This window comes from Colossoma macropomum, unplaced genomic scaffold (genome assembly GCF_904425465.1).
Source record: "Colossoma macropomum unplaced genomic scaffold, Colossoma_macropomum, whole genome shotgun sequence".
Lineage (NCBI taxonomy): Eukaryota > Metazoa > Chordata > Actinopteri > Characiformes > Serrasalmidae > Colossoma > Colossoma macropomum.
Genome location: NW_023494791.1, coordinates 17143485 through 17171445, shown reverse-complemented (window position 1 = coordinate 17171445; position 27961 = coordinate 17143485). Strand labels below are relative to the sequence as shown.

At 38.8% G+C, this 27961-nt stretch overlaps 1 protein-coding gene across 1 annotated transcript; it reads left to right on the top strand.

Annotated features, from left to right (window-relative positions):
* The first annotated feature begins 188 nt into the window (after nucleotides 1–188).
* antxr1d (ANTXR cell adhesion molecule 1d) lies at nucleotides 189–27961 on the top strand. The gene is given in 19 exon segments (XM_036574145.1): nucleotides 189–547; nucleotides 3922–3993; nucleotides 4289–4360; nucleotides 4504–4585; nucleotides 4690–4720; nucleotides 4821–4894; nucleotides 5012–5080; nucleotides 5214–5294; nucleotides 5382–5442; nucleotides 9736–9834; nucleotides 10856–10925; nucleotides 16173–16251; nucleotides 16716–16811; nucleotides 17561–17599; nucleotides 18751–18849; nucleotides 20015–20179; nucleotides 20439–20519; nucleotides 27582–27746; nucleotides 27748–27961. Coding segments are annotated over 19 exon segments (1674 nt in total). The 5' UTR covers nucleotides 189–398; the 3' UTR covers nucleotides 27838–27961.

The following is a 27961-nucleotide window of genomic DNA, read 5'->3' as shown; positions in this document are numbered from 1 at the left end:
CGGTGTCCAGTGGCTATCGCCTTGATTTCCCCACCTATATTCCGTCAAGCCTTTCCGTCTGCTCTGGGAATCGCTACTGCTTCATACTCACACACACAGTCTGACAAATAGGACATTACTAGCCACATCTTAGCGCAGGAGACCGTGTACTATTAGCCAATCACAGTGCAGGAGGCGGGGCCTGTCCGAATACGGGTATGTTTTGAAGAGGAGGGGGTGCAACGATGTTTTGGAAACTGGGCTGACTCGAGCGTTCAAAACCGTGACAAAACGAATCACGGTCACGTTTGTGGAATACATTTGCCGGCAGAGATATTTCTTCTCTGAGGGAATATGTGAAATCTTACTTTTGTCGTGTGCCTTTTCCTTTCTGGAGTGAAAAGAAGCGTGTGGGAAAGATGGCGCGCGCTCCGGCTAACTTTGGTCTAGCTGTGGCTGTGCTGGTCGCGCTGGTGCTCAGACTTCCAAACGCCAAAGCCGAGCCTAATGTTAAACAGGAGGAGAGGTCTTGTCAAGGTGCCTTCGACTTGTATTTTGTCCTCGACAAGTAAGTGGACCTCCTTTTTAGAGCATCTCAAATGTTCCTCATTGCCGTGTGACCGCTGGGTCACCCTCAGTTAGACGAAATAAAACATTTAAATCCACCGCTGTCAGAGCTTTTGCTGTCACTGAAATCACGAAAAAGTCAGCCTCAGCTTTCCCCGCCTGTCGGTTTTTCACAGAAACAATGCTGCTGTCACTAAGAGAGCAGTTGCAGTTGAGTTAGGCTGAATGACTTGAGGTATTTCAGTCATCCAGCGTTGAAGAAAACAGTCCTGATGTGTAGAGAATGTATTATCCAGCTGGAGATATTCCCTGAGGGCAGCCGGCAGGATGTGCAGAGTAAAGCCTAATGTTAGGTATTCTCTGTACATTTCGAGGTCTAACAGGACAGGAGCTCCAAAAGTAGTTCTACTGTTTGTGGCTGGACAGTGATGCAAGGAAATCAAATTGTTTTGCTCCCGGCATTTTCTTTCCTGGACCAAGATCTGAGCAGTTTGAAACAGGACAGAGGGGTTGAAATAGTCTGTGCTGCCTTTGTGCTCAAGGCAGTGGCTTTGCATACAGCATAACTTAGTCGATTTTGTTGTTGGGGGTTATCTGTGGTTTTCACTGACATTGGGATGATTTGAAAAAAGCGTGAGACTTCATATCAGTGTATTTCTATAAGCTAAACAAACGTGTAGTGATCATCATGTCTAGCTGTCATATCATGGGGGAGGGGATGGACAAGCCTCAGAATTAAATATGATAAATTAAAATCATTTTATATTAAAAAATATCATGTTGTTTTAGTGAAATATTGCAAATGAATGCACTATAACTAGAATCTTATATTTGTGGAATTAAGACCAGTCCAGTCAAATCACTTTTCTTATTTCTTTCATAGTTAGAGATCTGAAATTTACTTTAAATGTACTGTACATGTCATTTCTGACATGGAATGTATGGCAAGACTAAATGTCATTAGAAGTACTTTGATATTGTGTTACCATGTAGAGATGACATATCAGTATCCATGGGTATCAGTATTGGGCTAATATCAGTAGAAAATGCTAGATCAGATATTAGAGGGGAAAAAAACCACAGAATGAATCCAATCCTGTAACAAATCTGCCCTGAAATGGGGGTGGGTGATTTGGCAAAAATATTTTATCGCAATGCTTCAGTACACATTATGCATCATAATATTTAGCTTTTCTTATAGTGCCGTATATAAAAGTTCTACAATAAGAAGAAACCTACAAATACAATGGTTTTTATTCAATGTTTTACAAACTGCATTGCATTAAATCCAATTAGACAGGCCTAATTATGCTCACTTTGCAATAGTTAGCGTTCTTTATGTACTGACAATACCTACGTTAGGCTCAGAAAAGCAGATTGTAAGATATCTTCTAAAGGTAATGATAAAATGCTATCATATTGCCCCCTACCCTGAAACAGTACATGCTCACACTGTATGGCATAATGTTAGCTGTGTATTTGTTCCTGTGTTGAGGTGGAGTGTTTGAGTAGTCAGATTGAATTAAAAATAGCTTATTTTAAAAATGATTTGTTTTTAAAGGTGAAATATCAGTACTCTGATACTGAAGGTTTCAGTATTATTATCAGTGTCGCAAAAGAAAAAGAAGTATTGTCATCTCTAATGCTGTACCGTTGATATTGTGTCCCTCGGTTAGACCCCCTGCAGGTTTCTCAGCTGCTCTTCTTGATCGCATCAGGTTTTAAGCACTTGGGAACTGCGAATAGCCAAACATGCTTTAACTTGCCCTGCACTCAGCGTGCCCTCCACAACAGCATTGAACTTGAATTTCTGTTTTTGCTGATTTCAGCAGTTTAAAGTTTCAGCACATTTATGTTTTTTTAGAAACAGTTATATGTTGAAAATGGAAAAAAAAAAAACAGCAAAATCCATTTTTTCAAATTCATTCCAAATTATATATATTTTAAAATAGGATTTTAAATCAAATGTCCACTCATCTAACTTGATATATGTTATGTTGTGAACTAAATTCACAGATAAAACTCTTTTGTGGTTCTTCAGGGTGTGAACCTTTATGTTCTGTTATGAAAGAGTCATTAATGAGCAGTTGTATCTAAACCATGGCCAACATAAAATAAAGGGGCAACACATAGCAATCAACTACAAACTGCTGTTTGTAATAGAAGCTAAATTTCCTGAAAGAATTGTTTTTCACTGTCATCATCAATAAACTGTGCATTAAAGACTAAAGATATACACTGACATGTAGGCTATTGACTCAGTTCATGTTTGAAAATTAATTATTGAAAATATCCTAATAAACACAAAAACTAAACTAATGAAAGTGATTCAAAACAAATTCTATCCATGTACTGACAAAAAAAACAGGTGTTTTTTAAGCACTTTGGGACACAAAAATGAATAATAGAAAAATGACTCATTTTAAATTTGGGTATTTTTTATACCTGTACTCCATATACTGCCATATACTGAAAATTATGTATGAACAATGTATTTATCAGTACAGTTATGTTCATATCGGTTGCCCACAGCTTCACTTTATTCTTTATTTGGAGAAAAAATGCTAGCTGCTTCAGGCTTCACTCCCAGAAACTGTGGCTGCTCAAGGCAGTTATTAATCCTAACAAAGGAAAGTGATGCTGAAGTCCAAGATTAACCATAGCTCTGAAAATAATGACTACCAGCATGAAATGTGAGCATAAACTGCAACCAAACTGCCTGAATGGAACCCAGCGTATAGCTTCACTTAGTCCTGTTATTATGTTATCAGATCGTATATTTCAAAAGACCTGATATCTTGTGATGTCGAGGAAAATATAGTGACATAAATGCATGTATGTCATGACAAAACAGTGGGACTGTATGTGTAGAAACATGGTGTAATGCAGTTACTGTTTTATCATATTAGCATGAATGCTTGCAATTATATTACAGTAACATTTTGATTATGGTGTTAATTTGAGTTTTAAAGTCTTTAAAAATGATAAAATCTTAAACACTGTACTTGTTCCAGAATGTGCAGCGTGTTTAGTTTGAAGCCCTAGACTTTTCAGATGTCGATGTAGATGCCAGCTCTAGTTTGGATCCCAACCTGTTACACTTGGCCCTTGCCATCTGTTCTAATTCAAATGACTGGCTCCAGCAGGAGGGGGTCTTGCTCCCTGTTAGCAGGAGACAGAATCATCTGGCACAAAGGCAATTAGCCCTTGTTGGGAGTGCTTTGGGGCCTGTAATTAATTTGTGAGCTGTGCTCCTTTTACAGGGTGGTCCAGGAGTTTCCTCACTCAGATCATGTAAGAAACAAATAATAAGCATGAAAGGGAAATATAAGTAAGATTAAGCATTTGTTGTTTTGTTGCTTTATTTCACTGCAGATCTGGAAGTGTCAAACATCACTGGATTGAGATCTACTCATTTGTGGAACATCTAGCAGAGAAATTTATAAGGTATTTTTTTTTACTTTGTTTTGTGTTGTATTTTCATGCTGAGCTTTTATTCAGTGATATCCTACTGCAGGGGTGCCCAGTCCTGATCCTGGAGATTTACTATCCTGCAGAGTTTAGTTTTAACCCTAATCTTTACACCTGATCCAGGTAATAAAGGCTGGAAGCATCTGAATATTAGAGCCAGATTTGTTGGATGTGAACCCTCCAGGGTGGTAGATCTCCCCGACCAGGATTGGGCATCCCATCCTACTGCAAAATCCTGAATTATAATGTTTTACAATTATTAATATTGCAGCCCAATGCTAAGGATGTCATTCATTGTCTTCTCTACACGTGGAAATACCATCATGAGACTAACTGAGAATAGGTATGATACACGTACATTTCAGTTGGCCTGTATACAACTAGAAGTGTTTGTCTGGATAAACCGAGTAACTCAAAAAAACAGGTCCACCTTACAGTTTTAACAGACAAAATAAAAACAAATTGATTTCTTTTCCTAATGCACAGAGATGACATTAACAAAGGCCTGAGTATGCTGAAAAGAGAGGTACCAGGAGGTGACACATTTTTGAATCTTGGATTACAGAAGGTATCTTGCTTGTTTATGCATTCAGTCCTTGATTTGTACTTGACTGTAGCAAATTGTACTCTGTTAAATGGAAGTAATATTTGATACTTGCTTTACAATTACAGGCAAATGAGCAAATATATCATGGAAAATACAGTAAGTGCCGCATTAAGTTAAAGTATGTGCAGTGTATACTGTGTATTTGCACAGATATTTAAGAAAAACTAACCCGTATTGCCTCATTTTTGCTTCGCAGAGACAGCCAGTGTTATCATTGCTTTGACAGATGGAGAGTTAAACACAAATCAGTTCATCACAGCCCAGCAAGAGGCAAGTAAACAAGTTAGTGGTGTCATTCTGTATGTAGCTTTTTCTCTGTGTTTCCCTAATTCAGTCTAGCAATTGCACATTGTGAGGGTTGCATGTGTGCTGGTTATTTGTGTGCAGGCACAGAGGGCCAGGTCTTTGGGAGCCATAGTGTACTGTGTGGGGGTGAAAGACTTCAATCAGACACAGGTACAAAATACAATATGTAAATTTGGTCAGCCAGGGCCATTTAATTATACTGATGAATTTATCATATCCAAACTTTTAGTAGTCGTTTGAGGCCTGAGTTGACCTTATAAGAATATTTTGTGCTGTTTTTTAGCTGGCCACCATTGCAGACACTATTGAGCATGTGTTCCCTGTCGTGGGAGGTTTCCAGGCCCTGAGGGGAATGATCGATTCTGTAAGTTTATCTGTTGTGTTTGTCTTAGATCTTTATAGCCCAATAGAGTGCTATATTTAATATATATTATATACCTTCTTTCTTTAGATCATCAAAAAGTCATGCATTGAGATTTTAGCAGCTGAGCCTTCAAGCGTGTGCGCTGGAGGTAAGAACTTCACTGTGGATCTACTGAACATTATATTATTGTATATTTTTGGATATACCCCCCCAAAAAAGCAGAATACAAGTGCAGACGTATGCAAAAGAATACCCCTGGTCAAGTTACATGTGAAGTGAAAATAAGTTATCCTCTGTAGGGAACAGACTTAAATATGGCATTTTTCTACAAATGCTAATGCACCATTTCTATTTATTTAACTTATTGAAAAAACATAAAATATAATAATAATAATAAGCATGCCATGACCTTTACACAGGTTATTTTATTTATTTTTTTCTAATATATTAAATTCAGTATTTAAACAGTAATTGTGCTTTAAAATGTACAGACATGTGTTCTCTGTAGAGCATGTGTACTTACTTATTTAAAAATTAAAACGTTTGCATGCGACTGTATAATGCTCAAAAATAAATTTGTAAACTGTTGTAAACTTGTAAACTTGAAAATATATGGAGACTGAGTAGATGGAGACGGTGAACAGAGAATGCAGAATGAGACTGTGCTTCTCTGGTAGTTGGCTAGCTGCCATGGTCTAACGTGCCTAGAGAAGAGCGCTCATCAGAAAATGAAAATTGATCATGTCTGGGCAGAGCTAATCTGCTCAGCGACGTTGCCACAGAGACCATGCTGTAAGTTCACTCTCATGCAGTAAGTGCATGCTAATAAGGTCATGTCAAGCCTCATCCATCCTCTGCGCTCTACACACCAGCAGTCAGTGTGGCAGGCCTGTCCACTGGGCAGCAGTCAATTAAACAAATGGGCATATCACTGTTAAAGGCCAGGCTGCAGCGAGGCCATTCAGCAGCGAATGGCCTTCTAACAGATCGGATGTGGCAAACTAGGCCAAGAAGAACCAGCCAGGCAAAAACAGAGCTCTCTAATATCACTTGATCATTCCCAACAATAAGTTCTCTGTCACTTTGTGGGACATCAACTCTGCTGCATAGTGGAAACAGTGCAGGTTCTATGTCTGCTGTCAAATGATGACTGATAAAGCAGAAAATGTAACTGCTCTTCAGCCATGTTATTATAGTAGAGCCATCAGTGCATGATAACAGATATTAAAGTAAATGAGTGTTTAATCATTTCAATTATATTATCTTAATCAAACACGATTATGTCATTAGAGTCAGAAAGCTTGTCATTTCTGTTTTTTTTTTCTACAGAACCATTAGACCTTAAGATCTGAATTTTGTATTAATGACCCCAAACCAGTCAAATTTACATAGCTGATTAATTAACTTAATCCTTACAGGAAATGACAATGAATGTCATAATTAGTGGAATATATCACTCAGAAATTAATGGAATGTTAATTAATGCAGTAGAATTCTTTGTGGAAACAGAAATCTGCCATAAGCTAGGGTCCTTTTAAAGCTACCCATTCATCATGATATTAAATTGATTGATAGTGTTAAGTAATGATGCAGATAGCCATGCTTATCTTCATAGTACATGTTTAGTTGAGGTGGGCAGAATGCCAAAAATATAGTATTGCTATACTTAAAGACATTTATCTCTAAACACAATATTTAGTTTTTATGAAATTTGTTAAGTTGGAATAGACAGAATGAACCAGCAGTGCTACATTAAAAAATCTATTTTTTTTTTTGTAAAATAAAACCATTTTAGATACTTAACTAAACCTGTTTTGGTAGATTAAGAGTGGCTTATTATTCTGGGATGTCCCTTCACTTTTCAACAAGATGAATTTTTAACAACCGAAGTAAACCTGAAATATTTTTAATGTGCAAAATAGGAAAAACAAAACAGAGCAATATGTAGATAAACCTATGTCGATATTGGTTTCTGGCAAAAATGGTGCTAAATGTTGAGTCACATCTACATTTGGCTAAAATTGGCTTTTTATTTAGGAACTGTTTTGATCAATTTTTTCCTTCCAGTTTAAATGGAGCAGCACTTGCATTCTGGCCCCAGTACAGGTGCAAGAATGTAACTGCTGTGCCATTTAAGGTACAACAGTAATTTCAAATAAACTTTGTTGAATATCTCAAGTTGTTTGTCACATATGTGTGTCCAATACATTCATGCCTCTGACCATCAGACACTGGTGGAATTAGGAGAATATTGCAGTCATTCACACTATCAGTATCAGCTGGTTTTTGGCTTGTTGTGCTGACAAGGCCTGGAGATCTCAGTGCCATCTGAACCAGCTGACCAAGTCAGGTCTAGTGTCCACATTAGGCTGTGGCTGACTCTAACCCCAAAAGACTGACAATTCCTTTATATATTTGTCATAATATATTGTCCCATTGCCCAACCCTAATTCTTACTTGAACACTCATGCATTGAGATGTATCTTTAAGGTAATTTCCACAATGGTCCTGCTGTAGTTCCATTTGGACACAGTGTCATGACTTGGGGATCAGGCTGATGTGAAGTGACCAGGCCACACAGCCCGCAAACAGGCCATCTCTGTCCGCACTGAGAGCAGAGCCTGCTATCTGACATGACAGCGATCGTTGCTTTGATTAATGCTCATGGTCCCAGTGCAGCCCCTGTCCCAACCACCCCCCAAACCCCCTGTGCTCTGGCAGTGATTGAAAAGTCCGTGCTTGGACGTGGCACCCCTTCCCTAACTGGCCTGGCCCGTCAAAGTCTCAGGTGTGGATGGGAATCGTCAGCTCGGCATGGAGTGGAAGGCGCGGGTCGACAGTGTACCAGCCCCTGCCCACCATCTTGCTGCCAGCACTGCCCACCGCCCACCCAAGGCTGACCTTTCCCCCCCCCGCACCGCCCTGTCACAACCCAACACGCACGTCTGACAGTAACACGGGAAGAAAAGGACGTGCATACCGCAGTCCCTGAAATTAAAAGGAATTAACGACTTCAGCCATGCAGACGTCGCATTAGGCAGGCTGGGCTGAGGCTCTCTGGGCAGAAGCAGAGAGACGAGAGGCATTAGCATGGCAGACAGGGTTAATTAGAAAGGTAGTGACAGGTTAATCTGATAGGGAGAGGCTGGAATTTATGTAGATGTTTATGAAGTAGAATGACTGATCTAGATTATGTACATGAAAATAGCATCAAAGATCTAATGACCTCAGAAGGTTCTTTATCCAGCCACACTGGCAAACATTATCTCAGTTCCACTGTTACTGGAAGATGTTAAAAATGGTCATATCTTTGCTCTAAGGTCAAAAATCTGTAATGATTTTTTTTATTGTATGTATTTTTAATACAGAATTTTGAAAACACCAATGTGTGAGCGTCTCATAATGAATGGACTAAGAGAAACAGTGCAAAATTAAGGGTGAATCAGAATCTCATAACATTAATGCACATAAAAAGTTAAGAACCTTTTTTCCTTTAAGTCAATACAAAAGTAGAAGTGCATCAATAGTATATTTTGAAATGTATAGATGAGGACATATAATGTGGTACAGCAGGAGAGAGAAAATGCCAACTAACATAAGGTTATTTCTTACAGCAGTGGCATTCGCTTGACCTTTACATACTGCAGTGTTTCCCTGATGGCACATTGCACAAGTTTTTTATTCAGTGAACTTTTTGCAGTTAAATGTTAAAGGCGTAAAGTGAATTAATTTGAAAAGAACAGTGTATACAACAAAGAATCCTCTTAAATTTTACTTTTACATATTTTCTTAGTTCCTCCCACGCACGCATGAACACAGTGCCATCAGTAAGGTCACATTCACTCTGTGTCTCCTGACGCCCACTGAGACAGGTTTTAAGCGAGCGTGTTTTTCTCTCTAACATATGCTGCTTAGCAGCCGTCAGTAGGTCTCCAGCACTGCCCGAGGAAGCGCAAAGGTCAGCCAGTCAGCTTTGCCAGCCACCAACACAGTTCCCCCCCAGCCAAAGGACTCCCAGAGATTTGAGAACCGCATCACTTTTATTATTAGCACCACTGGAGCATATGCTGTGTTTTTTTCTCCAGTTGAATTGAGTGTTCCTGAAAGGTTAGGGATGGAACAAATAAGTGGGCATGGTAACCAGCCCTCTGGCCATACAGACTTTATGATTTCACAGTGCACGGCTTTTTTCAAAAAGGTCTGCAAGCGAGAAAGATCTGCAAGAGACCTGGTGTTGCCTTTTGGAGGAATGTGTTTTTTTTTACAGACCAGTGGAATTTTACTGTAAACATAAGCATAAAACATTTATATATCAAAGTATTTTTTTTTTAATTAGTGTTTACATATTTTCCGCAAGAAATCAAATGATTGTAGGGTGTGTTTCTACAGAGTGGCAGCTTGAATGTTTATTTAAAATGATTCTGGTGTGTATTTCTTGCAGAGTCGTTCCAAGTGGTTGTGAAGGGGAATGGATTTTTGCATGCTAGAAACACTGATCAGGTCTTATGCAGCTTTAAAGTCAATGACACAGTCACCATGAGTAAGTAAGAGTGTGTTTAAAGGGGAAATCTACCATTAAAAAAAAACCCTGCATAATTTAATTGTTTCATTACAGTGGTGGTGACAGAAACCAGGGGTAATGATGTCTGCTACAAACTTATTTACTATCAAAAAAAAACAGTGAAGTGTGAACAGTGAAGGCCATGTCTAGTGGTGCACTGAAATGAAAATTCCTGCCCGAAATGGAAACAAACACACCTTTGCTGAAAACCGAAACCAAAAACTGAAATGATGGGTTTTTTTTTTATTTTATTTGTAGCCTTATTTATGCTTTTGAATAACTGTACTAAACATAAAAAGTACTGGATAATAAAGAAAATACACTTTTCTTCTTATTATTAATAAAATCTGCTTTCAATAGTACAAAACTGAACTGACAATAAATACAAAACAGTTTACATAAAACAAAACTTGCTAAAATTATTATAGTATGTAGGCTATAGTATGTGCCTATGAAATTCAACGCCCTCAGCAACAGAGAACGGTTAGCCATCCAAGGCAGTTATTTCCAGTAATTTTTACTTATTACTCTTTTTTGTCATTTCAAAAGCATATCAGACCTGTCGTGGAGAAATTCTTGAATGTCGTACCTCCTCCTGATACGCGAGATGAACACAGATCATAAATTGCTTGTCTTTTGCAGGTATAAATGCTACAGATATCTTTTTCCTATCACCACCACTGTGATCAATTCTAACTCACTCTAATTTCTCTAGAACAATGCATTCCACATGAAACCACTCTGAATTACTTTCTTTACATTTTAATGATTGAAATATGGAGAAATTTTAAATATTTGCTGGAGTTCCCCTTTAAGGGGACTTAGATACTGGTATAAACACTGCTCATCACTCATTTCATGAATGATTTTTTCAGCATTTTAGCCATTTAACCTGTTTTAACCTGTACCGTTTCTAAGATAGCACATAGATAACTGCTTATTATATATGAATACTTTTCATATCAGAGCATCTCAGATATGCTGTGTTCTTCATTTACAGATGAGAAACCTGTAAACATTGAAGACACACTCCTGCTTTGCCCAGCACCGGTGATAGATGAAGTTGGAAAGTAAGTGTTGAAGTCAGTCATTACCCTGTTTGCCCTAACACATCTCAAATTGGTACCCTTGAAAAATTAGGGTCAATGTCATTTGAAATTTCCCTTATCAGTCAAGCTTTACACCTCCTAACGCAGTAAGACACCAGGCGTGTTGTGCAGAACGCAAGGCGAGCATTTAATTAGCATCTCTGAGAGTTTAGCCACCATGGGCTCATCTTGTGTGAGAAGGAGTGAGTGAGTGTGTGAGCCTAGGGCTGCTGGTCCCTTGAGCAGATCCATGGAGTGAAACATGGAGCCCCCATATCCACGTGAGATAGAGTTAGACCCTGAAGAGTGGCTTCAGCTTCCTGCTGGCTCTTTGCTCTCAGAACAAATGAGCTGCGAGCAGCTGCATGCTGTGCTGCAAGCTCTCTGCATAATGATGAGCCCTGCCGGCTCTAGACACCTTGAGGAATTCATGTCTTGTTCTTGTCAAGAAGATTTCCTCAGCTTGTTTGAGCCTTTCTTGTCTCCCAGTGAGGGAGAGCCACGTTGGTCCTGGAGCTAAAGGGGGTGTTTTTCTACACAACTTGACACTCCATCTGTGTACATCTATATCTCTATTATACTGTTTTGGAATCCATAACCATAACCATAACCTTTGTCTTTCTCACTTGGGTCATTTGTGAGTAGCATGATAGTGATAGTGTAATAGAACGCTGAAAGTAGTTTATCACATGCTACCTTAGTTTTTTTTTACAAGACATCAAAGGGATTACTGAGAAAATGAAAGATATAGTGACTGTTCCCAAAGCTGTCACTGTGTGGTGAGGCATAAAACAGTGTCTACTATTAGGCGTGGGCAAAAATATCATGATGCATGAAAATATTTTCATGACAGACAGTATGTGTCGTGATATTTTGTGTCATGGTGTTTCTGAGGCTTCATAAGTTGAAACAGGCAAAAAGCACCACTAGTGCCACATTTAAAAAATACCAAAAACTATGAGTACAATGATTTTTATTCAACATTTCACTGCACTGCACTTTTCTAATTAAACAAGTCTAATTATGCGCTCTTTCTAATGAAACACACAAGCGGTAACTGTCATAAGCTTAGCCAAAATGCTGTAACACCATGTTCCAAACACCACAAAACAGGATAGATTTGGTTTTATGTCTCTCTCAGACATTAAGTTAGATTTTATCATCTACAGTTGTTTTAGCAGAGCATCTGTTAATCAGAATCCAACCTGTACAGTGTGTGGTACTGTTTGGGTCTGTAGCCTGCTTGCTAAGTTGAGATATAAGGCTACAGATCCAAAAAACACAGAACAGGTTTAGTTTCACGTTTCTCTCTCTTCAACACCAGTTGCTCAACTTTACTCCCTAAGATTTGAATAATTTTATCGAAATTTAGACAGCATCAAAGATGTTCTGTGCTCAGCAGAGCTGTTAACCAGCTCCTCTCTCCTAGTTAGCAGCATTGTTTAGCATTTAGCAGTTTGCTGGTTTGATATTTCCCAGGTAGCAAGCATACATCGGTCTGCTGGCTTGATAAGGTCAGAACCCCGCTGATTATATGCCACTACTGCTCCACCCACGGACCACCTAGATTATTGTCCGGCATACAAAGTCTAACTAGTTAGACTAAGACAAATATTGTAAACAATTGAGAAAAAAAATTAATGACCCAGCCTAATATAAAATGATTTTGTTGAAAATGTTGTTGCTGTTTCTGTGCCCCGTGACCCAGAAGGATAAGCGGTTTCAGAAAGTGTGTGTGTGTGTGTGTGTGTGTGTGTGTGTATAACCAGCTTTATTTATGATTTACTAAATTCTTCACAGAGGAGAACGAAAGTAAAAAATAAAGAAAAAGAAAGTAAATTGGACTGTGAGTGCAGAATGAGTTTAGCTAACAGTGTGCTCAGTTTCTGTGTTAAAAGGTGCAGACCAATAAATCAGATCATGATGATGTCTATGGTAATAACAGAAATAGCCGCTTCTTTCCAGCTTCATCAGATACTGAAACAGATATTGACACAACTGCACAAGGCAAATGCATCAGTATGTCAATCTGAATATGTTAAATAGAGAATGTCAGTTTTATTAACTTGGATTTGTGGATGGCCATATGAGAGGTGAGTGTGTGTTTTGTCATGTTTGAGGGGGGAGAGAGGATGATTTTAGGGCACAGACTGTCTGTCATCCCCCCCTCACTTCAGTGGTAGCCATGTCTTTTGAGATGAAGTTGTCAGTGCTGTCACCCAAACGCGTGGTGACTGAGAGGCTCTCCGAAGACGTGCTTAAAAAGGGCCAGCCACGGCCTGATTGATGGAGGATGAGATGGCTCTGTCACCAGACCCCCGTTCTACTGTTCCCCTCCCCCTGCCAAGGGGCTCTTGAAGGGGTGTGCAGGCCTTCCACAGGCACAGGAAGAGGGAGAGAGAGAGAGAGAGAGGTCGGGGCAAGACCCCTACAGTAACCTATTGACAGCTACATCCCCTGATTTTTCCTGTGTATAAAATAGGGATATAGCCCCAGAAGTGAACGCTGTGGATATTTCCATCAGGCTAGAACTTTCTTTAGTGCCCATGGTGGAGCCAAACATGGAAGCATCCCTCATGTTAGGTGAGATTCCATTTTTGAGAGAGCTGTCATATGTAGAAGCTGAGAGGGACAGTGACAGCTTTGACGTCCATAAGAATGGGCTGCTACTGTCCAATTTCTGATTGCCTCACAAACATCCCTCTTTTTCTTAATGCAAACCAAAGCACAGCTTGGTGACTTAACCCTTAGAAGTCTCTGTTATCATCAGAAATAACAAGAGCTTGTTGTAATCATGCAAATTCAATCATGTCAAAAATGCAGATTGTAAGCTTTCCATTGATACATTTATATTTGTAAGCAGAAGATGAGATATTATATTATGTTAATTATGTTAAACTTGATGAAAAGATTTTGTTGTGCACACAGTCTTGTTTGGTATAAAGAAAATCATCCTTTACATTTTTTGCAAAGTGTATGTTTGTTGACATTTATATGAGTGCAGACTCAAACCTGATGATACAGAACATATATATAACAATGTATATAATGATGTTATTATATGTAAATAGCAAAACAATAAGAGTAGCTGGAAACATCTTATGGTTAAATTCCCTTATGTGGTTCTCAGGTTTTCAAGAATGATTCTGACCGGACACGTGGACAAAAACAAGTAGCATATAAAGGAAAAATGTAGGATGTATTTGCACATTTATACTCAATCAAAGCTCATTATGCTGCTGGTCTATAGGTCTATGCAGAGCATTGTTGGAATTTATTTTCTATTTTAATTTAGAGGGATTTGCTCTCAGACTGGTAAGAGCATGTCCTGGCCCTTCTGGCTAAAAAGCAAGGGAGTGGCCAGAGTATTTTTAACCAGCTACAATTTTTTCCATTGGTTTACAATCACACGCATAAGTTGACCTCAAAATAATTGAGGTAATCTGTTTCCCTGGTACTTTTAAGTTCACAAAATCACAAGTTCATAAAGTTCACAAAGTTCATAAAATCAAAAGTTTAAAAGGTTAAAACTTTGTAGAACATAGAGGTTTAGAGTTAGTTATGGTTATATATTTTTATTGTGTAATAGTTAAATTATTGAGGAAGATCAAAATGTTTATTTCTATAATGCACTATAATTAAGTTTATGTAATTAAACCCATGAAAAAAACAACAACACAAAAAGGATTGGCTTATTATTTTTAGGCAACTGATTGCCTCAGAAAATACATAACATGAATGGACTCGAAGCATTTATGCTAAATTAATCTCTTTTTTTTTTGCTCTGCTGATGACATCAACATCAGCATCAAAGAACACTAAATAATGGACTACTCCATAAGTAATGACTCACTGGCTTCAAAACTGCCAGAATTATGAATTTCAGGGAATTCCAATGAGTTTGTGCCAGTTTAATCAAAAGCTGATTAAAGGCCATCCACAACCAGTTGTTTATGTGTATGCTAGTACCACGGGCTGACCTGATAAACCTGAACACAAAACACTATATTGGTTGATACATACTTGTAAAATGTATTCAAACCTAACCCATTATATGAAGATAACAAGTTAAAACCCAGATGAAATAACAGAAATAAGACGAATGATGAATTAATGAATGAATTGATTTAATGAATTTTGACTTTGGGGTTTACAATGGTGTTCTCTTTCACTCTTAAACGACACAAATTTGAGGTGTTTCACTGATTTTAAAAGAGAGTTTTAAAGTAAATGTATGAATGCACCTGTAATGTTGTTCTGAAGGGCAAAAGAGAATGTTCTTAAGCTGAAGCTGGCCCAGATACATTCATTCATCTTATCTAACCAGTGAGAAGGGTTTATGGATGTGCCCCCTGATCTTCTTGTTGTGCAAATGACTGCGAGACTGTTTAAGGATTCTCTTCAGACGGAACAAAGCCATTAGCAGCAAGAAGAAAAGCTGTGGTTTCCTCCTCCTCCCTGGTTTCACTTGCCTCACCCTGCTTCCTCACTCTTACATTCTGCTCCTGACTACAACTCTGAAACAATTGTGATTTTGGCTGTAACTTCATACTTTATTCTTATCTGGCTATGTTAATGCGAGTTCTGTATCATGTCTGTGGGACTATTCATGATGAAATGTCCCCACAATATACAAAGTAACCGGGGTTTTCAACTGGTGTAAAAAAACGAGGTGATGAGGTTTAAATATGATACTGACAATATTAAAAATACATTAATGTAACGTTTAAAAATGACTTAATATGACTTAGCATGAATTGATGACTGGATTCCTTGCTTATAAAAGTCATCTTCTATTGCAAATTACAGTATTGCAATAAGGATTAACGAACAATACATTGCACAGACCTGTCCACAACCAGCATGCCGGTAATACAAACAAGTGCCTAAATGGACTGATCCAGGCAGCTTTTATCTGCCAAATCCCTCTTCTTTGCATTCTCCCAGCATTCTGATGGCCAGAGCTGATAGGCAACAGAGGGGAATTCAGTGGAAGTCATTGAGGAAATTATCGCTCACCAAATAACTGTGAACACACCCTTTTATCCTGCTCCAGATTCCACTTTGTCCATGCCAAAGTTTGATGAGAGCGAGCTGAGCTCAGCTCCACGGCTTGGAATAATAACATGATTACAAGCTCACACAAGCCACCAGAGGAATGTTCAGAGTCTGTTTTGGCTGTGGCTTTTCCTGAAGCGTGACTGCTATCTGTTTTGTGCTCTGGTGCAGGGTGATATATCTCCAAGTCAGCATGAATGAAGGCTTTTCCTACATCACTAGTGCAGTGCACATCACCACCACAGAATGTGTAAGTACATCCAATTTGTTCTACATGGATCTAACACCTTCTGCTTCTTTGCCACTCAAGGAAAACATCACTTTTACCAGAAATAGTGCAGTCCAGAAAAGCAATTTTAGAGAATGTGATCCCACTGATAATTTCTCTCTTTTTGACTTTCATTTTGTATCTTGTGTGCTTCTTCCATCCCCTTCTTATTCTTTATTTTTCTTTCTTTCTCTGATTTCTGTCCTTTTGTGAAGTCTCCTCTGCTTTCTTTCATCAGAGGAGGCACTTCAAGTAAGTTTACATTCTTTCTTAGCAAAGGGCTTTACAATATGATTCATTTGATAGTCAATCTTAGGTCCCTTCACATAACATCGCAGCCAGATTCCTGTCTGTTCTTCCTGTCTTTTTACTGCTTGTGTTGAGTAATGTTGGCCCTGCTGATGTGTGAATAGAGATAAAATGTGTGTCTCTTTATCTGAGTGCAGTTTGACGGCACCATTGTCTTCCTGGCCTTGCTGGTGATCTTCCTGCTGGTGGGTTTGCTGCTGTTGTGGTGGTTTTGGCCTCTGTGCTGCACTGTGGTGAGTACTTAATCAGCGCCTGATTAAGTAATGTAACCTGTGAAGACTTGTGAGAAAACAAGTCTCAACAGCAGCATTTTTGTCTTACAGGGTTTTTTATGGTATACTACTGTTACTGGATAAACAAATTATATATTTATGCAGTATGGTGCAAAAGTCAGAGACCACTTTTCGTTTATTATAGTTGCAGTCAGAACGGCCAAAGTTGTTGATTTTTCAGAGACAGAAAAAAGAATAATACATATTTAATAAAAGATTACACATTTTCCCATTTCCTCTGTGTATTTGAACTCGAGTTTCAGAAACTCTTCTGACTTTCCCCTTCCCCATGCAAGACAATTATCTTATACTAGATCTTCTTAGAAATATCTCCTGAAAGTGAATAACTCGTACTTAATGGCCATTTTGAATGAAAATTTAATCAATGAAGAGTGGTCTCTGACATTTGTACAGTGTTATATGTCATCACTGTCATAAAAAAACCTCATATCTCCAAAACAAAATCTTTACAAGTGAAGAAAGAAGTATTTTTAATGTAGTTAATGTAACATCAAATTTTTCAGAGTATAGTAGACTGTTTCCATTGGTCAATTTGTATGAAATAAAGAAAACATTTTGCAGTTTCATCTTTGGTTGTGATGTGACAGTGACATTATATAATATTATATTATGCTTAATATGTCCTTAAAATTGTCAGTGGTACTATGTTTTTTTTTATATTTTATAATTTAGTTTTCTATTACAAACAGGTCATCAAAGAGCCACCTCCACCGCCACCACCTGAGCCTGTGAGTTCACTAATTATATCTGGCCCTCATCAAGTTTGAGTGTGTATGTAACAGATTTAACATGATACTGAACAGCTACTGACAATAACAAAGGCTGTTATCAACTCTTCTCAGTGTGGATAAATAGACATAGTGTAGACATAAATAATTACCTTGTTAGTTACATAATGAATTACATTTACATTCAATTTACATTATGCCTTGACAAAATTGTCTGCATTTTCAACCTTCTTCTGTTTGTTTTTATGTCAGTTAATGATAACAAAATTATAAAAAACAATAAAAGATGGTTCTTCATCCTGCGAAGCAAGACTATACACTATATGATCAACTAGTAAGTACTAATAAAATATATGATGTAGATTTGAAATATGCACTTTCAACAAACTTGCACTTCCACTTGGTTCGATGAGCTACGAGTGAGAAATAATTCATACAAAATTACAACAAATTTTTGCTCTCATTGGCAACAACTTTAAACTTTGAAAGCTTGGCCAGTTCTATAACTTAAAAATAACTCAGCCAGTCTGCAATGTAGTCCATGTAGTTACTGAATAATAAGTCTTAGAATGTAATAAGCCATTGGCTCACTCTAATATGACTCTCTTAGAGATGGTGACACTTTGACTCATGCAGCGGCTGCAGCAGCACAAGTGAGCGAGCGTGAGGGAGAAAGTAGAGCGTCGCTGCACTCTAGCATGGCCGATGGGCAGACAGCACGCACTCATCACACAGCAGAATATGCAGAAAGACCCTCTTGTGCTCGCTTTGTTCACAGAGGTCAAAGGCGAGGCTGATGTGAAATAAAAGAGCTTTGTGGAAATGGCCTAAGAGTGCGCATCTGTGCCACTTACACTGACTCCCCAAACAAGGAGCTCTGTCTCCACGGCTTTACTGGGTTGGAAGTTTCCCTTTGATTTGCAATCACAATAAGGATGCTATTTTTATCTCTGGCATTATTTGGACATGTCTTTGTGTTTATCCTGTTTGCGTGGGAGTACACTAATACTGACTCTAAATCAGAGCCTTTAAAAAGAACAGACAGTGTGAGGTTGTTTTAGACTTGGGTGTATCAGTAATGTACTGAAAACTTGGTTTAATTTTTTATAAGAGAATCTAAACTTGGCGTGTGTTTGCCTGTGTGTGTGCAGGAGTCTGATGATGAGGATGGGATGCCAAAGAAGAAATGGCCTACGGTAGATGCCTCATACTATGGAGGCAGAGGAGTTGGAGGTATTAAACGAATGGAGGTAATATATTTTATTTAATTTGACATGTTTTTTATTTTATCAAAAAATTCCATTGATTCAGCAACTGCTAACAGTGAAAGAGGCATTTCTGCCGTTGATATGCAGTGCTGTATTGTCCAGTCACATTACCAGTCTACGTTAAGTTTAATGCAGTTTAACTTAGGTTAACAGAGGCTACAGGGGTATAAAGGCCAAATGTGACAACTGATGTCATGAGCCCTGTGGCTATAGGAGCATATAACATGGCTTGAAATTCTCTCTGTGTGCCTTTTACCAGTGCGGAAGGCGTTGCTACTTAAAGTAGGCCTTACAGTTTTCCATTATGAACTGAGATCCTTGGAAACCTCTTATTTACAGATCATCATTATAAATACACACAAATATAACATTACTGTTATATGAAAACTTGTAAGTCCATTTTTATGTCATTTGAAAATGACAGCTGCTCTTTATAGGTGTTTAGATTTGGCTAATATTCCAAACTGATATTTGATGATGTATTTATTGTGCTCCTGAAGAGCAGAACGTTCAGGCCACACTGGGCTACTGTGCTAAAATCTCCACATTTTATTCATTTTACTCCATTTGTAACCCTAAAGAAATAAATAATACATTTCTCTGTATTCCTAATCTATGTATATTTAGTACCAATTTCCACATTTTATAAATATTTATGCATCAGCAGATACATATTTTAAAAAATATTGGATATCGGCATCAGCCCACACTTCCCATCTCTAGCTCTTTACATTATGTAAACATTTCATGACAAATGAACCAGTAAAAATGGTTCAGAACTGCTCATTTCAGGCTGTCTGCAGTGTTCAAATGAATCTTCTAACTTAAAAATATTACACAAATATTATATACAATATAAATATTAAGAACATATTTTTGACACCTAGGAATATATTTCTTTGGCTTTTGTGTCTCTTTGAGGACAGTGGTATGTTTGTGTGGTGTTTGTTCACTTCATTGAGATCATGGCACTTGGAGAGTGATACCCATCAATATTAACGTACATTCTAGTTTAGAGTGTTTTTCCTTTTTCATGTAAATTCCCTGTTTTGAAGGTGCAAGTGATGCATCAGTGATGATACAGAGCCTTGAGTAGGGTTCCTCTCTTTGCCTGTGAGGGTTGTGAAGTTTTGCTGGTATTGTGTAGGTGCGCTGGGGAGATAAAGGCTCTACAGAAGAAGGGGCTAAGTTGGAAAAGCCCAAGAATGCAGTGGTGAAGATGCCTGAGCAGGAGTTTGAGCCCTACGAGCCCAAACCCAAAAGGCCTCCCAGAAACCAGGCTGCCCCAAGGAGATGGTACTCTCCCATTAAGGTACTGCATTCCCTCAAACTTTCTGTGCTGTGCATTCATAATGTAACATATCACATACATTATGTAGAACGCTACCATTAGGCCACAATAACAAATGGCTTCTGTAATAAATCCATTGAAAATATAGAATAAAATTTAATTCTAATTAGAATTTTATTTAATTCTTTTAATTTAATAATAAATTGAAAATATAGAATTAACACTCATAAGAGAGCACATGAAGTTTGGAAAGATTTTTGAGTGGTGTCGCTGTGCTTAGGGGAAACTGGACGCTCTGTGGGCTCTGTTCCGCCGTGGATACGACCAAGTGTCTCTAATGAGACCCCAGCCTGGAGATCAGGTACATATCCAGTATGAGTCCATCGCTGAGGTTACTCTTTTTCATAACAGAGCCACCTAAAAGGCTTTATCTGAGTGAGATATATATATCAAATACTTCAGTCTACATCCTTGGAATGCAGTACAATTGGGCCAGCATGCAGAAGAATTGGCAAGTCTCTTTGCCTTATAAGGCACTTTTCTTCCTTGCTTTAATGTTTAAACTGGCTCTCTGTTGAGCACAGCTGGTCAGGTGAAATAAGGTTTAGGCTCTTTTAGATTGACTTCCTTGTGGAATTTGAAATTCCAGGATACAGGTTCATTACTAAAGGAGATTTATTTTATGCAGGGGCTCAAAACATTTGATGAAAGTAAGGGTGGGCAGTAGAGAATCACATATACTTGAAGGCTTTTTCACAATATAAAATGATGTATCACAGTATTTTGTTTTTCTGACCACAAGATGGTTCAGAAAAGTCTAATTTAAAGTCTATGAAAACTGTAAGTATGATTTTTTTTTATACATTTGCTATTTATAACTATTTCAGAAAGAAAGAGAGGAAATGGATAAAAATACATTAAGAAAGTATGACATAATGGGCTGACAGTAATAGTGAGAATGAGGAAAGGCTTAGCAAGCTGTTTGTAATTCCCTTGCGCATGGAACAAGTCTGTTCCGGAACAACTTCTGCTTCAGGTCCATTAGCATCCCATTTCTGTGAGCAGGCATTTGTCAGTGCGTTATTCCACCAGAGCAAGCTGCGTCATGGCAACACATCTGCGTGGTCATGAAAGGCATCTTTCATGTGGGCCGGGGCGCTGCGGACCGTACAGTCTGATTCCATTGAGCAGGACAAGGCATTGCTCCACTCCCACTGTGGATGGACTCATCTGATTTACCCTGCTCTTATTGAACTGCGCTACAGAATGGACTGCTTGTGTGAGGGAGGGCCAGTGCCCAGCTGCTCTGTACACTGTGCAGGAGCTTTGAAAGGCGTTGGGAAAGGCAGCAGACTCAGTAAAGAAGAGGGCTTGGCTGATAACAGCTGTAGCATTCAGACTGGTTCGAGCATGTTCACAGTGAGCTGTGTGTTTCATACCCACCTGCAGAACAATGTCCCGTCAGCCCTGCTGGCACAGCACACAGCGCACACCACAGTGGATGCACTCACAAACTTCCTGCTCTCTCTGTTGTCTCACTGCTAGCCTACTTGCTGATTCGTAATCTGCATTTTTTTTGTCACCTTTTCACTTGCTAATTCTCCTAATTTGCTTATGTCTTCCTCCTGCTGTCCCCCTTTTACCCTCATTCTGTTTCCTATATTTATATTTTCTTTCCCCGTGTTCTCTAGGGGACCTTCTTGAGGCTTGAAAGTATGTTGTGAAGTTCTGCTTCTGTGGCTGAGGGTCCAAAGTTGGGATGCAAACACAGGCCATTATTATCTTCACTTTTATTTTCCACTTATTTCATAGTCCCAGTTGTATGAATATATGAATATAACCCTGAGGGAAAATTGTGGGCCTTAGTGGTCTCAATTTATTTGACAAGCTGAAAAATCCAGTCCAGATTCTAAATTTGCATAAACAATAACTTGAAAAGGCCACATTCTTAGATATTGGACGCTGATATGCAATGTGAAGGATTAAAAAGGGGACAGCAAAAAACGTATTTTGTTGCATGTTTATATTTTTATTCAAAGTTTAATATGAGGCTAAATGTCAGCTTTTATTTTTCAGCAACAGTATAATCAGTGAGACAAATCAATTAAAGCTTATGTAATAATTGTTTAGGGTTAACATTTGTGGCGCACACCAAACATGCAATAACTGCCTCAAAATTCATGCTCAGTTGGATTTAATTAGGAACACTTCAGTTTAAAACTCTCCATGGTTTATTTTCTTGAACTTTTTAGGTAAGTGTCGTGTGTTTTGGTTTCCTGTCTTGCTGCATTATGAACTTCTGGCCAAAGTGTTTGGATGCATGTTTAGACAGGATAAGATAAGATATTTCTGGTATATTTTCAGAGTTCATTAGTTCACTTGAATCCTCAAGACCACTGAGCCAGTTCAGCCATACATGACCAGACCATGGTACTGCCTTATGTGCTTAGTTTGTAAATTCCAGTCTGGTCTTTCTGTTGATGGTGCCGATGAGAGATTTGCAACTTAAAATGTGGCTTCTGTTGAAGTCTTCTATGAACGGTAGCATGTGACAGTTTTAACCCTGCAATCTACAGTGCACCAGCCATTTTATTCTGGGCTTTGTCTTCACAGGTCTAATGTTTTTCTGTCATTGGCTGCTATGGTCCAGTTCTCCAATATTTCTTATTTTTTGAAGCTTTTCTATACTTTTGATCTTGCAGTGCACATATATCTTACTTTTCCATCAGAGTGAATTCCTGAGTGATTACCTTCGTAAATACTGTTTAGCTCAAAAACAAACATAAAAGCCTAACTCACTGGCTAAAACCAGCCCTACATTTTCCGTCTCACTCCTATTTGTCCCAATGCTTATGCTTAGCTAAAATCGGGGGACTGAAAACACACACACAAAAGGTATGACATTGTCTTGGTTTAGTTTAACTTGCATGAGAAATAAGACCCAGAAATCAGAGCTGACATTCTTTACTTTAGCCTCAAGAACAACAGCTTAGTTAACTTCCCATATCCCAATACATATGCTTCACATATCAGTATACGTTTCTCATATCTGTGTATCAGTTTTTTCTTTTTATGGCTTATGTCTTTTAGCTTGAAAGGCTTTTGAATCCAGAGGAAATGCAGCCGGTTAATATTAATGCTCAGCGTTAACATGTACAACCTATAGCTAATATATAACACAGATGCCATTCAGGTTAAACTCTTTATCCAAAAGCCTCAGTGCACACATTGTAATGCAGAAGTGACAGATTTGTTTTATTATCCTCTGAAGAAAGGATTTCTTGTCACTGAAAGTCTTTGTTGGTTCTTTTGTCTGCCCTGTTTACAAGGCCACTTCAGTTGAAAATGAGTCGCCTTGCATGGTCTGGGTATGCCCATTTACTGCTAAGACAAAGAAAATCTGAGGAAAGGCAGGCAGCCATGTTTTTGTACTGGATTGTTTTTTGCTAATGACCCACTGGAATGTAAAAGTAAAATGACCCAGTCTGGCTAGCAGAAGGGATTAGCCATTTAACATTACAGTCACATAAAAGTGAGAATGAAAAGGGTGTAACCCGTAGTTTATCACTCATTTCCCTCTCCTGTTTTGGATCGTCCTGAAACAGATACTTGGTGGTCTGATTTAACACCTTATTAAACAGAGACCTCTGATGTGACATGGTGCCACTGAGCAGAGTATAGAGCCTACATTTTATGGTGCTAGGCCTTTGTTTGACCAGTGTGGGGGCTGGTGGGCATAAATTCGGGGTTGCTTAGCAAGAAGGGTGAAGCCATCACTCTGGCGGTCGTGTGCGGCGAATGGGACAATTTGGTGAGCAGCAATGCAACAGCCCCACACCAGTGTGAGCATATGGCCCGAATGGAGAATGGAGCCTCATGAATACTGTGCAGATGTGGTGGAGGGAGAAGAGAGAGCTAGCAAGTGGAGGGGGAAGGGAAATGGAGAGAAATCAGCACATATGGTGTTTGAACCATTGTGGATGGCCCCCAGCAGGCTTCAAGCTTCTGCAGCAGTTGGACAGCAGTTTCTGAAGTGGGACGTCAGGCTACAACACATTTAACACGATGCACCTGTACACACAGCTGTATCTCACCCTCACTATACTGACATCTTCATCTTCTGCTTCTGCCTGAAGAGTCTTTTAGTCAGATTAGCACCTTAACCTCTTAAACTGGCCTACATTTGAATTCCTCAGAATTTACACATAACGTGCATAATAATTTATAGTAGATTAACAGTACTGAATAATAAGTCTTCTCAATATTAAATGAATAATAAGCCTCTGGTTGATGAGATTAATTGAACAGCAGTTCCATGCACCGCAGGTCTGAAAAAATAGATTGAGGCTGCCATAACAAAACTTTGTAACTTTTAACCATTTTTCACAGTAGCCGGAAATGGCAATTTCTGCCTGATTTGGAACTATGCATTTTTAATAACATGGATAAAATAGATATCAATAAGAATGTGTATGACTTACAAAACTGTAAGTGAACTGGATTTTCACCCTTATTGGTGAGCATGCAAGTCAAGTTTAAAAGAAGTATTTTATTTTGTTTAAGTACCATTTTTATTAATTATTTTATAATTTTTTATTATTTTTGGCTGTTTTATCTCGATATGGAGTGGTGTGAATTGTTTTTATAGCAGGGGTTTTCACCCCTCCCTTTTCACTCCTCATTGCTTACTAGCAGCCCAACAACATTTCACACACAGAAAACCAACAGAGTTAGTAGTAAAAAATCTTTTAATTGGTGACATTAATTAAAACTATCTGAGTCAGTTTCCATTCTGCTAGTGGAATGTGTCACTAGGGGGCCTGCAGAAAGACTTTAATATCAAAAAATGTATAAATATATTGTTAGTCATATCAAAACCTCTTAATTTTTTGATTGAAAACACCAGCTGTCCTTTACATTGTCTGAACATTTTATCAATAATGTTAACTCTTCCCCTTATTTATATGATAGTTGTTATGTAAAGCTTGTTGTAAACACATTTAAAGCCATCATTTTAAAGATATGTTGTTTTAGCTGTATGTCATTGAGGAGAGACTGGCTGTGTGTAGAATTTTAATGTTTACTACTGTAGCCGACTCTCTGAGTGCCCTCATTGCTGTGGCTCATAAAAAAAAAGTGAGGTGGTCCATCCCGTACCCCAGCCTTGATCCAGTGCTGTAAGAAGCTGGAACAAAAGGAGGGGAATCTCTCCTGTCACAGTTGGGCTTGTGGCCTTTAAACTCTCCATCTGTTTGTCTGACGAGTAATCAAACGGCGTGGCAGAAAGTGGCACCCCCCTGACGGCTGCTCTCATTGCCACTCAAGTGAAAGTAATTCAAATGGATTTAGGGAGTTTCTCCCCTTGACTGTGGACTTAAAGCTGCCCAGATATTCATAGGTTAGTGTTGCGCTTTTTGTGTCAATTAGCTGTTGAAAAGACCCTCATCAACACAGGCTGGATCATATTAAATGAGTCTGATTGATTGGAGCTGCTTTCATGACCCTCCGCATTTGTCTAGCTAATGCTTCGACAGTCTCTCTTTATTGGATATATGTGAGTTCATATAGTTTTGACTGTGTAACATTTTAGATAATGTTTTATATCAGTGCTGGTCCTGGTCCTTTTTCTGTCCAATATCATTTCAGTGTTTTTTTTGCTCTAGCACACCCAACACAACTAATCAGCAAATTAACCGGCCTTTCCTGAATTGGACTGGGTATGTGCAGAGGTACTGGAGGACTAATCTCAAGAACCACTGATTTAGATAATAATTTAGATAACAATATAATTAATACCAATTTAATTATCTATGCATTTATCAAAGGAACTAACAAATAATATAAATAAGGAGCTTCATGTTTTCACATCGAAATCACTAAATACTCCCATCTTTAAGAGCTGTTCATCATGAACATGTCTGACACTAAAACATGAACATGTCTGTTACTAAAAAAAATCAAAATCAAATTCAACCTGAAATAATGTTCGCTGTCTCTCTATAAGCGCTGGTGAGTGTTTTATTGCTGTGACAAAAGCGATGTTGTTCCACTTTCAGTGATGTTGAGTCCAGAATTACGGAATGTTTCATTTTTCGCAATAAATGGTGCGTAAAGCTTTGAATACCTTTGTTTAGGTCATCCTTACGTTGGAACCCTTGAAAATATCCTGACAATAGCTTCTGAAAGTTTAGTCTTCCTGACAATGATGAATCACTCTGCTTGTAAGAATGCAGCTTTTCTCAAAGCTTTTCCTCAGTGGAGGAAGGGCATTTTCACCAGCACCCATTCTTCCCAAACTGCTTTGCTGCAGCCCCTCAACCCCACCCCCATGATTTTAAGGACAGAATTATGGTTGACAGCTGAGGTTCTGAGTGTGTGAAGTGTTGTGTCCTCTTGGGGGTCATCTTCTGGGCATTGCAGGCCAAAGCCAGTCAGGCCACCTAAGACTGACACCAGTCTGCGACCAGTAGTTCCAGAGCAGGCTCTTTTGTTCTTTTATTAACCCTGTTTATTTGCAAGGACTTTTTACTGTCATCACTTATTGCAAAGTAAGAGATACCAGAGGAAGCTAGGCTTTAAAGGCAGTATGCTCAGATCACTGGGTTACACCTGTTTTACACATGTTTTGATATGCAAAAAAAACATGATTTAGAGCCAAAATTTCATAGATTTTGAGATTTTGAGCTTTCAATCATATGTATAGGTATATAATTCACAGTTCATTCACATTTATCATTAGTCTGATGGAATACATCAGTAATAAGCCCATAGTGATCTGAATTCTGCTGTGAATGTGTGCACATGCATGCTCAGAAACTACTGTAGTGCATCCAACAGTAAATGCAGTATTATGCCTCTTTCAGTAGCAGACTGTGAGAGCTCAAATTTCACATACTGATATATATATTACAGTGCCCACCATGGCTGCCATAATCACTCAGGGTGGCAGATTTTAAAAGGCCCATATCCTACATTTTATTGTTTTATAGTATTTTTTCCATTGGGCTTGTTTTATGATGTTCGTGTGGGTTTATGTACAAAAAAAGTCCAAAATTCATTTTTACATGACCATTTTCCAACATCTTTTTGTTCACTTAGAATTACACAGCCTATTATGTACTGTGCTTTTAAGACTGACTTGTATTGTGCCTCATTTGAAAAGCAGTCTGGTGAATATAACATTAGTGTGAATGGGCAGGGCTAACAGCAATACACTGACTTAATTGGGTATATAAATTATTCGGTTTTTGTGACACGAGTTAAAGGAGATGTCTCTGAATGTTCACCACTGAGACATTAGGTGTGGTTCATTTTGATTCATTTTGTCTTCTCTCTGTCTAACTGTTTTTTAGGGATAGATGGGTAGAACGTTAATTTTAGCTCTTAACTGTCAGTTATCCTGCCATCTGCTGTGTCCCTTCAGGGTCGATGCATCAACTTTACACGGGTGAAAGAGGAGGCAGTCCGAGCACCATTGCGCCAGCCTCCACCACCTCCACCACCCCCACCGGACCGCCAGCCCCTGGTGCGCCCCACCTCAGCCCCTCCCAACAGACCACCCTCCCGTGGACCCTCCATCAGCCGTTCATCCCATGGACGCCCCCCCAGCCAGAGCACCCCCAGGCCCCCCAAGACAGCCTCCCTCTCGCCCCCCACCCTGTCCTGGGAACCGGCGCTGAGAACAATGGAGAACTTTCATCACCCTAAATTCTGTCTTTACCAACATAAATGCTGGTATTTATCTTTAAGCCACTGGCTTGCAGCGCTAGAATTTTAGATTTGTTGCTGGACAGCAAAAATGAA